Raw genomic sequence first — 15,904 nt, 5'->3', positions numbered from 1 at the left:
GTTTTATTCCATCGTTGTCGTGTAAGCATTCCCTAGAAGCAGATCAAGACAATGGAGCTTCTGTGGCTCTGATCTAAAATCATTTGACTCTGTCTTGTGATTTTCCTTGTGCCTATCAGGGTATTAAAGGACAAAGCTCTTTCAAATAACTTATCTTGGTGTGTACTTTTATTATGTTCTTTTATAAAGGAGTTAATTGTTTATATATTGAGGCATGCCTTTAATACAGATTATAAAACACGGTTAATATCTTATAATTTAAGGTTAATGTAAAGACAAGATTTATTTTAAATCACCCTTTGACCATCACAATTTCTACATAGGCTACCTTTGGACCTTGAACCAACACTATCAACATGGATGTTCAGTGCCACTAGTTATCAAGACAAGCAAAACAACATGCAGTTAACAATGAATAACGATTTACCAAGTTGTGAGATTGCTGATTTTACAATGAGTCCAATATTTATATAACATTTATTTTAATCAAATGTATTTATTATTTGCTATTTTTATTATTCATTTATTTTGACATCTTTACCCTGCTTTTCCACAGACCCCCTCGCACTCCCTTGCGGGCCCCTGATCTAAATGGCTGTTGAGAATTGTTTTACATGTGGGGGCGGGGTGTTTCGAAGGAAAACAGCACCTTGTAGCCCTCTTGGAGTTTTCCCCCCAATATACTGTGGTGAGAGGAGGAGTTGTGGAGTTTGAGCTTTGGGTTTGAGGGCTGTCAGGACTCGTCATGGCTGCGGCTGTCAGGGCAGGTCGCGCGCACAGAGGGTTTATTTCGGTGACACGGCGCGGCAGCCACAGCAGCACTGCCCTCAAACCTCAATATGACGCGATTATTATCGGCGCAGGTAGGCCACGGACATTCATGCAGGGCCTAAAGAAACAGAATGAAAATGCAGCATGGCAATTTGCACGAAATTGAGTACTTAAATGGGCGGGGCTTACTGCCCGCGTGTTTTCTCCGAGTGGTCATATAATATAATTGTAAATAATAATTTGAACTCCTCACTGTGTATTTTTTTATTTTACTTTTCCCTGTGTCGTTGCCTAGCTGTAAAGTATTATTCAGACTTATTGAAGTAGCGCATAGACAACTTAGTCACGTGGGACCTGTTTCTTTTCTCAGCGCTCGTCAGAAAGGGCCAGTCACAGTCGTGTTTGAGTCGTTGTGAGGATTACTTTTGTTAAAATAATTTCATAGAAACTTGAGGAAATTTAAATTTGTATACCATATGTTAATCTTTCGAATCGATAGTTTTAAACGATTATGATTTTCTGTTTAAAAATATTCCCAGTGAGACCAAAAACGTCCAAAGTTTTTAATGCGAGTCAATAAGGAATTCGCCCTGCTGCGCCTCCATGCGCCCCCTGCAGGAATAAAAGTTTGTGTACTGTAATTTAAAACATGCAGTGTGTTAAACTTTTTAAAATCATTTCTAAAAAATGTTGTCTCAAACCCAATGCATACCTTTGAACCACAGTCACACTCTGTTTCATAATCATTTCAGGAGAACATAATGCAACATTCATCTGGTGTTAACCAGTTATTCAACATAATAGTAAATGATTGAAGAATTTAGACTCTTTTAAACAGCCTAAAATCCTTTTCTTTCTTTTTAGGTCACAATGGCCTTATTGCTGTAAGTACACACTAGATGTGTTCTCATTATGTTGCTGACCAAAGATTGCACAACAGTCTCATCTCAAGAAACTTTCTGTTGTATTTTGCCCAGTCAGCATATCTGCAGAAGGGAGGGCTGAAAACAGCAGTTCTGGAGCGCAGACATGTCCTTGGAGGAGCAGCCGTATCTGAAGAGATTATACCAGGTGTGAGTTCTGGTTTATCACCCAAAACAAGGTTACCTAAATCTCTTACAGACTGGCCAAAGATCTGGTTCTCAAAGCACTTTTGTTTTCATCAATAATTACAAACTCAGAATTCATACAGTATGTAGTCTATGCATTTTAGGTTTAGGTTGCTGATGGACCCTAAAGAAATATTAAAATTCTGTTTGGATCACTGTAGTTTGCATGTCTGTACAAATGGCCTGTTTATTTTTATGTTCAGGGTTCCACTTTTCCAGGGCCTCCTATCTGCTCAGTTTACTGCGTCCACACATCTACCAGGACCTGGAGCTCAAGGTGATGCTCTTATTGATGTTACATGCCCCATTCTCTTTCTCCTTTGACCATCAGACCTGACAACCCTTGTGAAAAAGAAGTACACTTTAGCATACTTTTAAAAAGAGTACTACTTATGAAAATAACAGCCTACTTTAAAAGATTATACTTAAAAGTGAATGTAATGTTTTCAGACACTTTATTGCATGTTATTTTTTGCAATTAAATGAAAATATATTATAGTTTAAATTTATATTAAATGCAATTATCTTAAGATTGCTTTTTTTTTTTTTAACATACTTAAGTAGGATTTAAAGTCTCCATGAAATCCAAGTTGACAATTCTTGTTTTGTTATGGGATATTGTTATGGGATATTGATTAATCTTTAATCAAAATAACTTCCGCTACCCTTGTATTGACTTCTCTTCTCTGATAACGTGTTTACTGTGGCGAGGACGGGACAACCTGTCACTCACATGACATCACAGCAATAGCAATCACAACCATCCAATCAATTCCTGATGACAAAATCAAGTCCCGCCCTACATTTTTTCTTGTTCGAGAATCAGCTTCACTCAGATATACAGTCAAACCAAAATTTATTCAGACACCTTGAACATTTCATTCATTAATACAGTTTATTCACTATAGTAAAAAAAAAAAAATGGTAATAAAATATGACAACTGTGTCAGAAAAAAATAATCTTAATTATGTCAGATAACACTTAAGCAAAACATGGTCAGGTCAAAGTGTCTGAAAAATTTTTGGTTCCAAATTTTTATCAATTTTACTGGTAGTCCACTGTTTTTGGGTAATTTTTGGGTATAATATGTCACAGTTTACTTTATTTTGCTATCCTCACTTACATAAATGAACTATAGTGTCCTGCACCCACTAGTCAAAATATACCAAAAATATCAAAAATGTCTGAATATTTTTTTGGTTTGACTGTACGTCATAATAGGGAAGAAAAGTCTATCACAACTGTTCCATGCCACCTTTCAGTAAATCTGTTATATGTATTTTCATAATTTCTCCTGTTGTCTTTGAAATATGATGTTATTGTACTGTTGAAAATACTGACAAGCATTTATGGTAAACTAAAATATACTTGATATAAAAATAAATATAATGGGTAACTTCATTTTACAGTGACCTTGTTACACATATTAGAGGTAGTTACTGTAGTAATAACTATACATTATGCATAATTACATGCGACTGACCCTAAACCAAACCCTAATCCTAAACCTAACCCTATAGTACAGTGCATCCGGAAAGTATTCACAGCGCTTCACTTTTCCCACATTTTGTTATGTTACAGCCTTATTCCAAAATGGATTAAATTCATTATTTCCTTCTAAATTCTACAAACAATACCCCATAATGACATTGTGAAAGAAGTTTGTTTGAAATCTTTGCAATTTTTTTTTATTTTATTTTTTTTTAAAGAAAAAAAAAAAATCACATGTACATAAGTATTCACAGCCTTTGCTCAATACTTTGTTGAAGCACCTTTGGCACCAATTACAGCCTCAAGTCTTTTTGAGTACAATGCTACAAGCTTTGCAAACCTATTTTTGGGCAGTTTCTCCCATTCTTCTTTGCAGGACCTCTCAAGCTCCATCAGATTGGATGGGGAGCGTCGGTGCACAGCCATTTTCAGATCTCTTCAGAGATGTTCAATCGGGTTCAAGTCTGGGCTCTGGGCTGGGCCACTCAAGGACATTCACAGAGTTGTCCTGTAGCCACTCCTTTGTTATCTTGGCTGTGTGCTTAGGGTCGCTGTCCTGTTGGAAGATGAATCATCGCGCCAGTCTGAGGTCCAGATCGCTCTGGAGCAGGTTTTCATCAAGGATGTCTCTGTAAATTGCTGCATTCATCTTTCCCTCGATCTTGACTAGTCTCCCAGTTCCTGCCGCTGAAAAACATCCCTACAGCATGATGCTGCCACCACCATGCTTCACTGTAGGGATGGTATTGGCTAGGTGATGAGCGGTGCCTGGTTTCCTCCAGACATTACGCTTGCTATTCAGGCCAAAGAGTTCAATCTTTGTTTCATCAGACCAGAGAATTTTGTTTCTCATGGTCTGAGAGTCCTTTAGGTGCCTTTTGGCAAACACCAGACGGGCTGTCATGTACCTTTTACTGAGGAGTGGCTTCCGTCCGGCCACTCTACCATATAGGCCTGATTGGTGGAGTGCTGCAGAGATGTTTGTTCTTCTGGAAGGTTCTCCTCTCTCCACAGAGAAACAGTGGAGCTCTGTCAAAGTGACCATCGGGTTCTTGGTCACCTCCCTGTCTAAGACCCATTTCCCCTGATCGCTCAATTTGGCTGGGCGGCCCGCTCTAGGAAGAGTCCTGGTGGTTCCAAACTTCTTCCCTTTACAGATGATGAAGGCCACTATGCTCATTGGGACCTTCAATGCTGCAGAAATTTTTCTGTACCCTTCCCCAGATCTGTGCCTCGATACAATCCTGTCTCGGAAGTCTACAGACAATTCCTTGGACTTCATGGCTTGGTTTGTGCTCTGACATGCACTGTTAACTGTGGGACCTTATATAGACAGGTGTGTGCCTTTCCAAATCACGTCCAATCAACTGACTTTACCACAGGTGGACTCCAAGCAAGTTGCAGAAACATCTCAAGGATGATCAGTGGAAACAGGATGCACCTGAGCTTAATTTTGAGTGTCATGGCAAAGGCTGTGAATACTTATGTACATGTGATTTTTTTCGTTTTTTTATTTTTAATAAATTTGCAAAGATTTCAAACAAACGTGAAAGTGCAGAGGACAGAACAAAATAAAACACCGGTCATGACTCACAAATTAGAAGTCTAAAACAAATTTTTTTAAAGAGAAATTTAGGAGGAACTTGAGTTTGTTGCTAATATAAAGTGTGACCTAAACAAGTGGCATATGATTTTTTAATTTTTTAAGCTAAGATGACACATAAGCAGTATGTCTTCTGTGCAGAAACATGGTCTGAAGGTGTACATGAGGGACCCCTATTCATTTACCCCCATGTTGGAGGATGGTGTAGGAGGGCGGCCACCACGGTCTTTACTGCTCGGAGCTGACTTGGCAATGACCCAAAAAGAAATTGGCAAATTCTCAGAGAAAGATGCCAAGGTTTGTGTCAATGTCAAGAGGACTTAGATTTTTGCAAGAGCACTTTAATGAACTTGCATGACTGTAAAAGTAAAATACTGTGAAAACTTCTCTGACAATTTACTGAAAATGGAATTTATATGATTTAATATGGATTTTATGTGGATTTTTGCTCTGTCCTGTCACTAAAGGTCTATCCAGATTTTTTAACCTATTTAGAAAGACTGGCATGTGCCATCCACCCTCTTTTAGATGCTCCACCCATTGACATTCCAGGACTGACTCAGGGCTCTTTGAGAAAGAGAATATCTGCTCTGGGGAGCTTGAAACCTTTGTTGAAGTCTGGTAATGATGCTTCATGATTATATAACAGACAATAAACCAGATTTTCCTCACTTTTTCTGCTGCTGCTAAAATAAGCCAGAGAGTCTTATAAAACTGAGGCTTATAAAATCCACGTGTTTCTATGTTTAAAGGGTTGAAGTTGGGAAAGAATATACCAGATTTCTATGAACTTGTTACAGCTCCAGTTATGAAGGTGGGTAATGCCTCCTGACCTTGACAGAAAAGAAATGCATGACATTTTTGAATACATTTGACTGAATAAGTACCAGAACCTATGAAGGTCAATCCAAAAACAATTCTGTGATGATTTGTCTGCTGGAAATTTCACAGCTAGGAAGCTAAACAAGGAGTAAAACTAATAGTAATCTGAGGATCTCTGTGAAATTTTGAGACTCTGGCCCAGAGTGGTTAAATATTGTACATTTCTCATTTGCTCATTATTATCAATAGATTAACAATAGATGATTCTGTAATCAGGTCTGTTGTCCTCAGATTTTTGGGATTGTGATCAGGTTAAAATATGTCTGCCACTGTAGAGCTTGCAGGATCATGTGACACTGAAGACTGGCTGCTGAAAATTAAGTTAAATTGTAATAATATTTTACAATATTATACTATATTTATAAATATACTATAATATTGTAAAATATTATTAAGTTCAGTTAGTTCAGTTTTTTCAAAAGCATTAAAAATAATAATTATTTCAAACTTTTGGCCAGTAGTGTATATTCAAAAGTTTGATCTGAAAATACATAAAAATACCAGAGGCGTAAAGAGTATTTGAAAACCATACTTGAGTAAACGTACAGATACCTTACAGCGAAAATGACTCCATTACAAGTTACAAGTCTCCAATTCCAAAATAACTTCAGAATCAGTATCTGATTTTAACAGTACTTAAGTATTTTACTCGTGCTGAATGTGAGCTCAAAGATGCACTAGTCCTCAACACCTAAGAGACATGCCAGTGAAAAACAAGAAAAATCTGAATAAAACTAAACAAATTGCAATTTATCAAGGTCAACACAACAGCCTTTTAAACGTCTACAAACACTCAAGTCTCAGTTACGCTCAAGTGCTTAAAAAGGGCATAAGTAAACCAATATCAAAAAGGTCTCTTTAATATAAGGGATAAATTAAAAAATGTAAAGTAAAATTAAATAGCCAAAGCCCACTTGCACTGGACGTTCTGATTTCAGCCTCTACAGTGGCTGCAGCCATGTTCTCATCTCATATATGAAACACCTGCGATTCACAACTACCTGCTAATGTGCTCGTATTCGCGTAAAGTAGCCCTGTTGACAAGTTAGGGTGAGAAAGGGCAAAACGCACAAGATATATACACTCAATGCCCTGTAGATGGCGATATCACTTCTTTTGTAGCAGAAATAAACTGCTGCAGAAAAAGTTAGGTGTCATAATTGCATTACTCATCACAAATGTATTTGAGTAAAAATTACATATACTTATTCAAAAATGTAGTCAAGTAGAAAGTAAAAGTTGCTAATGTCTTTGATACTCAGTAAAACTACAAAGTAGCCAAAAAGATATTACATTTGCTCAAATACTTAACACCACTGAAAAATACTCATCAAAATAAGCATCATTTACTTTGAGCATTGCCTAAAAATTAATTATTTGTGAGTTTGAAGATGTTTCATGAAATGCTCACAGCATTAGAAGCATTCTTTTTTGAAATTTCAGCTTTTTTTGTCTGTAGGTGCTCAATCGCTGGTTTGAATCAGAGCCGTTGAGAGCCACATTAGCCACAGACTCTGTGATTGGCGCAAACACAAGCCCAAATAATCCTGGAAGTGGGTGAGGAGGATACTTTGACATTTATGTGTTCAAACTGATTCAGGAAATCCTGTAATTGATGTTGTGGATACTGTATGATAAACTTTGCTTAATCTTGTAGATATGTCCTGCTGCACCATGTCATGGGTGAGCTGGAGAAGGAGAAAGGTGCCTGGGGTTACGTGGAGGGAGGAATGGGTGGAGTGTCTCAATCAATCGCCTGTTCCGCCCGCTCTCTCGGAGCAGATATTTTTGCAGACAGAGTAAGTATTCAGGAAGAAGGTGTAACCTTTTCTTGAGCCATTGTTTCCATGCTAGCCATATTTATTCAAAGGAACCGGCTGACCCACGGATATTAAACTGTCGCCTTCCTGGGGGCCTGTAGGATGTTGAACGAGTCCTTATTGGTCAGGATGGTTGTGCCAAGGGCGTTGTGCTGACAGATGGAACTGAAGTCCGTAGTAAAGTGGTTCTGTCCAACGCCACTCCCTACGTCACCTTCAAACAGCTCACCCCACAGGTACAGCCCTGATGGTATGTCCCGAGATCATGCCAGTTCTGCTCATTTTTAAAAGTAATGAAGTGCATTTGTTTTTACATAAGTGGTTTTAGATATGGCCATGATTATAGAAATTTCTAGGTCATTCCTTCTATAGTTAATGTCATCCCATTCTGCCAACTGCTGTTGTAGCCTTGAGCAAGTCACTTTATCTGTTTACTCAAGGAGTGACCCTATTCTTTAATTGACAACAGTGTACACATGCAAATGTGTTAGTTCAGTTTACAGTAGAAATATATAGGCAAATATTAAGAATCCCAATGAACTTATTTTATAATGTGGAAGAATTAACAACTGTTTTACTTAAATGTTAATGACAATTCTGAATAATTGATGTCTGTGGTTGTCCTGGTAAAGGATGCCCTGCCAGAGGCATTCATCACAGCCGTAGATCAGATTGACTACACCTCTCCTGTTACAAAGATAAACGGTATGATTACAGATAATTTAACGCTTCATTTCATTGAACTAAATATGCATTTTCTCATTAAAAAACCTGTTTGCAAGGCAGGAAAATAAGAGTGTTGGTTCTGTGTAAATACTCCAGGAATCATTATCATTATCTTGACACTCAGCAAGCAAACAAGACAAGACCAAAGATAATTCATTATGCAATAGAAGCATGAAAGAATACCAGCTGGAATTCATTGTCCAAATACTATAGAAATATATACATAGATGCCTCATTAGCGGCAGTTTTAAAGGGTTAGTTCACACAAAAATGAAAATTCTGTCATTAATTACTCACCCTCATGTTGTTCCACACCCGTAAGACCTTCGCTCATCTTTGGAGCACAAATTAAGAAATTTTTCATAAAATCCTATGGCTCAGTGAGGCCGCCATTGCCAGCAAGACAATTAACACTTTCAATGCCCAGAAAGGTACTAAAGACATATTTAAAACAGTTCATGTGACTACAGTGGTTCAACCTTAATGTTATGGAGCGACGAGAATACGTTTTGTGCGGCAAAAAAACAAAATAACGACTTTTGTTTTGAATCAGTGGTTCGGAGCGTGTATCAAACTGCCAAAGTCACGTGATTTCAGTAAACGAGGCTTTGTTATGTCATAAGTGCTTCGAAATTTTAATGGTTCACCACTGGGGGGCATGACTTTGGCAGTTTGATACGCGCTCCGAACCACTGATTCGAAACAAAAGAGTCGTAAAGCTTCAAAGCTTCATGAAGCAGTGTTTTGAAATCGCCCATCACTAGATATTGTTGAATAAAGTCGTTATTTTGTTTTTTGGCGCACAAAAAGTATTCTCGTCACTTCATAACATTAAGGTTGAACCACTGTAGTCATATGAACTGTTTTAAATATGTCTTTAGTAGCTTTCTGGGTATTGAAAGTGTTAATTGTCTTGCTGGCAATGGAGGCCTCACTGAGCCATCGGATTTTATGAAAAATATCTTAATTTGTGTTCCGAAGATGAACGAAGGTCTTAGGGGTGTGGAACGACATGAAGGTGAGTAATTAATGACAGAATTTTAATTTTTGGGTGAAGTAATGCTTTAATGGGCTGCTATACGTAAGCCGGAGCGGTCCATGAACATTCGAGAGCAAGTTGACAGCGACTGTAACCATAGTTAGACGCATTTATGAATGTCTATATATGAAATAGACTTCAGCAGATGATTTTGTTAAACTAAACAATACAACAAGACGAAGGCGTCACTTGACATAACATTAAAAAGTTACCATAGTAAAAGTAAGAACAATAAAAGTACCATAGTAAAACATGTAATATTGATTAATACAATTAAAAACACAAACCAACACATTCTCACCTGTTGTCCCATTTCTTTGGGAATTTAACAATGAGGCATCTACGTATACATATCTATGTCCAAATACTATGATGATATCATCACTGCCGTTTAATTTAAATGGTGAATATTCAGTCACTAATTTAGTTTAAATAATTATTACTTGATTCATAATTAATTGATAATTCAATAATTAAAACTAATTATAATTCATTTAAAAAAGTATAAAGTTTATAAAAAACAAAACAATTATCTACATACCTGTATGCTAAGCATTTGGGTCTAAATTAGTTGCTGAAGTTTGATATGTAGAATAAATTTCTAACCAAACTATTTGAGGAATATAAACAGTGCTGCCTTGCAAGAACTAATTAATGAGGTTTATTTTTTTCCCCTGTAAAATTGTTGATTGGACTTTTTTTTGCAAATGAACAGTGGCTGTGGACAAGCTGCCTAATTTCTTGGCTGCTCCGAATAGTGCGGATGGAAAACCAGGTCCACATCATCAGTGTTCAATCCACCTGAACTGTGAGAGTGTGGAGGTGCTGGAAGAGGCCTACATGGAGGGCCAGCAGGGACGCCCATCCTCCAGGTTGGCAAAACCTGCAGTGCTGCTTATAATGGAACAACTAATATTTGCACATTATACACACATGAAGGCATCAGGATATCTGGATTTGCAAGTCCTGACAAGGGTTTCACAGTCAGCACATCTGTTGCTCTGGGTTGGGGTTTATGGTGATGGTTTTCCATACATTGCACCAAACCACAGCAATTTACATTATATTCCAATTCATCTTCTGGTGTTTTTGTTTAGGCCTATGATAGAAATGACCATTCCCTCAGTGCTAGATCCGACTCTAGCACCTCCTGGCTGTCATGTGCTGTCTCTCTTCATCCAGTTTACCCCATATTTGATGGAGGGTCGCCACGCTTGGACCGATGAGGACAGGGAGAGATTTGCTGACACCGGTACCTAGTACCTTATTTGCATTTTTGTGTGCCGTTTGCAGGCACAGGCATTATAAGGCTTGTGTATGTAAAAGGTCTCGGAAGTCTTACATACAGTGTTGGGGAAAGTTACTTTTAAAAGTAATGTGTTACAATATTGTGCTGCTCCTCAAAAAAGTAACTAATTACGTTATTAAGTCCACGTTCACACAGCAGAAGGAAATGGTTGTCAGTCCTGTATTTGAGTCCTTAATATGGTTGCGTTCACACACAGCTCAGTTATTTACATGAGTGACAACCGCATTCTATAACTGAATACACACATAAATTTTCAGGACTCACAACCGCATTCTTGTAAAACCAGCTCTGTGTGAACGGAACCGGACCGGACAACTAGTTGTCTGTCACATCATACAGTGCAAGAGAACCAGTCTGCACTGCACAAACATGTGTCTACAGTGTGTTGCAGGATTTTGTGTGGTTTCGCTTTCGGTAACTTACAATGACGGAGATATGAGCTGTGTGTCATCTGAAGGTTTTAGATACAGTCACTGTTCTCCATCAGAGCTGTTCCTGTCAGTTTTGTATGCTTCGCGCGATTCGAATGCTCCGTTCTCCAGATGTGATGAAGATTTAACGGATGAATTCACGGCTCGATTGGAGTCTTGTCGTATCAAAAGTGATAAGACTTTTCAGTTTTATGGACGTCACCATCATTGATATTACTTTGGTCACTGCTATGGTTAATAGAATACAGGCTTGACTCCCGTTGCATGTTCATACAGACAGTATTTTAAACGCTACTGTAAGTTGCTGTTTGAACAGCATTTCGAGACTAACACCTGTAAGTAAATGCAGTTGTCAATCCAAAAAACTGACAGTGTGCAGTAGCCTTAGTTACTTTTTATGAAAAGTAATGCATTACATTAATTTTTCTCACCTGGCTGAGGCTCGCTCTCTTCCAGGCCTTGCAGATTTTTTTTCTTTTTCTGAGAAGTTCTTTTTTGCAAGTGTTTAAAGCAGTAATACATTCAACAACATAGCCTATATAACATACACCATCATTTTCTTTTAAAAACACATTTAGAATATTATTATTATATTCTGAACACTTCGAATATTTCCTGACCCCTAGAACTGTATGACAAACAAAAGATCTCTTAAAATTACGAGTTATATTACGTACTGTACAACTCTTTGTATTGAAAGTTAAAAGTGTGTTTTGTTACTTTTGTACTTTTTGTCTGTTCTTGCGTGTGCACGCATGAATGCACGTCTAAGTGACTACATTATGGAGAAGAGAGAGAATTTTAATTTAATAGTATAAAAAATGTCATAGCAAATTAATTAAAGGGTTAGTTCACCCAAAAATGAAAATGATGTCATTTATTACTCACCCTTATGCCGTTCCACACCCGTAAGACCTTCGTTCATCTTTGGAACACAAATTAAGATATTTTTGTTGAAATCCGATGGCTCAGTGAGGCCTGCATTGCCAGCAATCCGAATCATGATTCGACACAAAAGATTCATAACGCTCCGAAGCTTACTGAAGCAGTGTTTTGAAATCGGCCGTCACTATATAAGTTGTTATTTTGTTTTTTTGGCGCACCAAAAATATTAATATTGAACCACTGTACTCACATGAACTGATTTAAATATGTTTTTAGTACATTAATGGATCTTGAGAGAGGAAATGTCATTGCTGGCTATGCAGGCCTCACTGAGCCATCGGATTTAAACAAAAATATCTCAATTTGTGTTCCGAAGATGAACGAAGGTCTGGAACGGCATAAGGGTGAGTAATAAATTACATTATTTTCATTTTTGGGTGAACTAAACCTTTAAAGGTGTGATCAGTAGATTTTGAAAAACGCTGTTGGACATTGTTGATATCTGAAATCAACCCAAACAAACACACCCCTCTCTTCATTGCTCCGCCTCCAAAACTCACACTCCAATCCTAACCACCCTGCTCCGAGTTAGTCTCAAATCCCAGCCCGATCGCTGCTGGCACTAAATGACACTAAACACCTCATTCTCTAGAGGCTGTCAGTGCGCAGTGGTTTAACAGTAAAACTCTCATTATCTGGCCACTGTTACACACGCAATGCGAGAGTGGATGTCTGTTTATCACAGCTGACGTGCAACAAAATGCTTCACGGAAAATAAAGCGCAGTTGAACAAACGACAAGAAAGCACAAAAAATGAACGTACAGTACACAAGAGTAAATACAAAGTGTTTGTTGTTAATCGCAAACAGCACAGCAGCTCCAGACAATCAAAACCCAGTGTACTCACATGAATAGCGATATCAAAGCACACTTCGCATCTGTTTTTGAAATTCTACTGACTCTACCTTTAAACTGAAAAGTAATATGCATTACTTTACTAGTTACATCAAAAAAAGTAATATTACTTAAAATTATGTTAATTGTAATGTGTTACCCCATATATATGTACTAGTTACATAAAAAAAGTAATCTGATTATGTAAAGTGTTACTTGTAATGCGTTACCCCAACACTGTAATATATATATATATATATATACTAGTTACAGTACATCAAAAAAGTAATCTGATTACATAAAATTATGAAATGACTTGTAATGTGTTGTAATGTGTTGCCCCAACACTGTATTATAGCGTTGTGAGAAAGAGATCGAGTGAGCGAGTTTATTACCTGCATTCAGATTTAGCATTTTTTCCTCAGGTCAGTCGTATGTTCATAATAAAAAAATCAGTTTAAATGTCCGACGTATTATCTTGTCCTTTTAACAGTTAATGTTAAGGGTTTTTTCCGTGACTGACAGCGCTAGTTAAAGCATTTGTCAGTTGCGTCTTGTTCCGTGTTCACAACAATTCAGTCTTTTCAATGTAAAAGTCTTCGCTACTGACTGACACACTCATAAAGACAGTCTTTGCCGCTATCTAATGGCGTAATAATGTAACTTCTGTTCACAGTCAGGGACTATTTTTTCCGGCGGGAGGAAGGCTTTTAGTAAGAGTTTACTTCATGAAAGTTGCATTGTTACATATTTTTGGCTTTAATATTTGTATTGTGTGATAACCGTTTTATAAAAGCAATGAGGTACTCGAGGCTAGTGCTGTATTGTGAATAAGTCACGGCTGAAGGGGTTGAAGGGGGGACTTATTCATGATACAGCACAGCCTCTCATACCTTATTGCTTACATACATATATATATATATATATATATATATATATATATATATATATGTATGATCCTTCAGAAATATATAATATAAAATATAAAATTTATAATACAAGAACAGGGTTTCTTGTCTAGATTTTTATGTGATATTTTGTGCATTTTTTAAGACTGCCCCAACATTCCCACAGAACCATTTGTACTCTGATAGGCAGGCATGAACTACCTACTTTTTAAACACAGTGACACGGTTTGTGCTACCACAGTGATATCACATGCCTTGAAGTAATAAGATCTTTGTTGTAATTGGTACTTTGTTTTTTCCGTTTCACAGCATTCGACTGGGTTGAACGTTACGCTCCTGGATTTAAAAAGTCAATAGTGGGCAAAGACATCCTGACCCCTCCTGATCTTGAAAGGGTCTTTGGTCTCACTGGAGGGGTATGAACATATCATATAATTCATTTAATAGACATTTACATGGACTTTTTGTAAATGTATTGTTTTGTTAGTAATTTTCACAATAATACAGAATCTAATAGATAATTTTATCTCTAAATCTTAGTTAATTGTTGTAAATTCGCTTATCATATCATTCCCAATATTAATTAAATGCATTTTTTATGCAACAGAATATATTTCATGGCTCAATGTCCTTGGATCAGCTTTACCTGGCAAGACCTTTGCCCTCCGTCGCAGACTACCGCTCACCTGTCAAAGGATTATACTTATGTGGCAGTGGCAGCCATCCAGGTCTGTGCCTGAATAAATAAAAAGTAAAACAGTACGTATTGGGTTTAGAAATGTCATCAGTGTGATATCACATTTCATAAAACCAGGTCAGGTAAATATTGAGCTTGACGTGCATGACCTCCCCTGTGTTCTCCAGCATTTATCTGAGCCTTTCTCATTCAGGTGGAGGTGTTATGGGTGCAGCCGGCTGGAATTCAGCTCTCAATGTTCTGGCGGATTTCAAGCGACTGTGATCTCTGCCTTCAATGGGGAATATCATTTTCCAATGGGATATTTCAATGAAAAGAGAGATGAAGACAAATATTAAGTGTTGCTGACATTGTGTGTCTTGCACAGCCTTTGAAACACTCCCAAAATGTTGCCCTATTCTATCTATTTTTTAGTGAAATTTGAGATACGTGAAATCATGGTAACACTTTACTATAAGTTTTAATTAATTAACATTAGTTAACTACTGTAGTTAACATAAACAAAGAATGAACAATACTTCTACAGCATTTATTAATCTTAGTTAATGTTAATTTTAACATTCACTGATACATTATTAAATGTGTTTTGTATAACCTGAGATGGAACATGTGAATAAGACCACATTGAATCTTCTGACAAAAAGCTATGACATTGTTTTTATAATAACTTAAATTATATTATTTTGATAATAGATAATAAACTAATTTGGTGCTATGAATGTAAGGGGTCTTTGAAGCTTTATTGTTTTCCTTAATTCTTAATTTTTGCTATTCTGCTCTGTGAAGCTAGTGGTGCAGAACTGCAGACTTCATCTTTAATAAATTAATTACATAAAATAATATAAAAGGATTTCTATAATGCATTTTAATTTAGATAATAAATCACAGCACGCAGGCAAGACTCCAAAAGAACAAATATTCATTTAATAAGGCTATGTTCATTATAGCTTGCTAACCTAAGAAAAACTCTTACTATATCTTCAGTATATACAGTATGTAAACTGCACACAGTATGCAAATGTTTTTTCTGCATGCTTGAAAATTCGGATGACCTACTACAGTACATATGCCAAATGTGCAGTAAACAACAGAGCGCAAAAGTAATTTCAAGTGTGATAAAAGTTCAGCAATGATTTTTAACACTCTTGGTTAACTTGTTTAAATGATTTGACAAAATCTACTACATAGTGAATAAAAAAAAAAAAACTTTTTTAAAAAAAAAAGGTAACTGGATTAAAGTCAGCATGAAACGCAAGTTGCGATGGTCTCTTTTTCCCTGTTGTGACTTATATCTGAGTGAAATGGCTTCTTGAACCAGAAAAAATATAGGCCGGGACT

At 37.0% G+C, this 15,904-nt stretch overlaps 1 protein-coding gene across 2 annotated transcripts; it reads left to right on the top strand.

Moving 5' to 3' along the window:
* The first annotated feature begins 646 nt into the window (after positions 1 to 646).
* On the top strand, positions 647 to 15,285 carry pyroxd2 (pyridine nucleotide-disulphide oxidoreductase domain 2). 2 transcript variants are annotated; one of them, XM_051916961.1, is made up of 16 exons: positions 647 to 863; positions 1,636 to 1,655; positions 1,749 to 1,842; positions 2,084 to 2,157; positions 5,117 to 5,272; positions 5,443 to 5,596; positions 5,728 to 5,789; positions 7,317 to 7,414; positions 7,515 to 7,656; positions 7,779 to 7,913; positions 8,310 to 8,382; positions 10,158 to 10,314; positions 10,540 to 10,694; positions 14,179 to 14,285; positions 14,477 to 14,597; positions 14,760 to 15,285. In XM_051916961.1, exons 1-16 carry the CDS (start codon positions 746 to 748, stop codon positions 14,828 to 14,830), a joined length of 1,737 nt encoding a protein of 578 aa, XP_051772921.1. In that variant the 5' UTR covers positions 647 to 745; the 3' UTR covers positions 14,831 to 15,285. The 2 variants fall into 2 exon arrangements, with proteins under 2 accessions (XP_051772921.1, XP_051772922.1); XM_051916962.1 differs by lacking the exons at positions 647 to 863; positions 1,636 to 1,655; positions 1,749 to 1,842; positions 2,084 to 2,157 and having other exon boundaries at positions 5,153 to 5,272; positions 5,504 to 5,596.
* Positions 15,286 to 15,904: the final 619 nt, after the last annotated feature.

The sequence above is a fragment of the Ctenopharyngodon idella genome, chromosome 13 (assembly GCF_019924925.1).
Source record: "Ctenopharyngodon idella isolate HZGC_01 chromosome 13, HZGC01, whole genome shotgun sequence".
Lineage (NCBI taxonomy): Eukaryota > Metazoa > Chordata > Actinopteri > Cypriniformes > Xenocyprididae > Ctenopharyngodon > Ctenopharyngodon idella.
The sequence above is the reverse complement of the archived record's forward strand: the minus strand, read 5'-3'. Positions and strand labels throughout refer to the sequence as shown.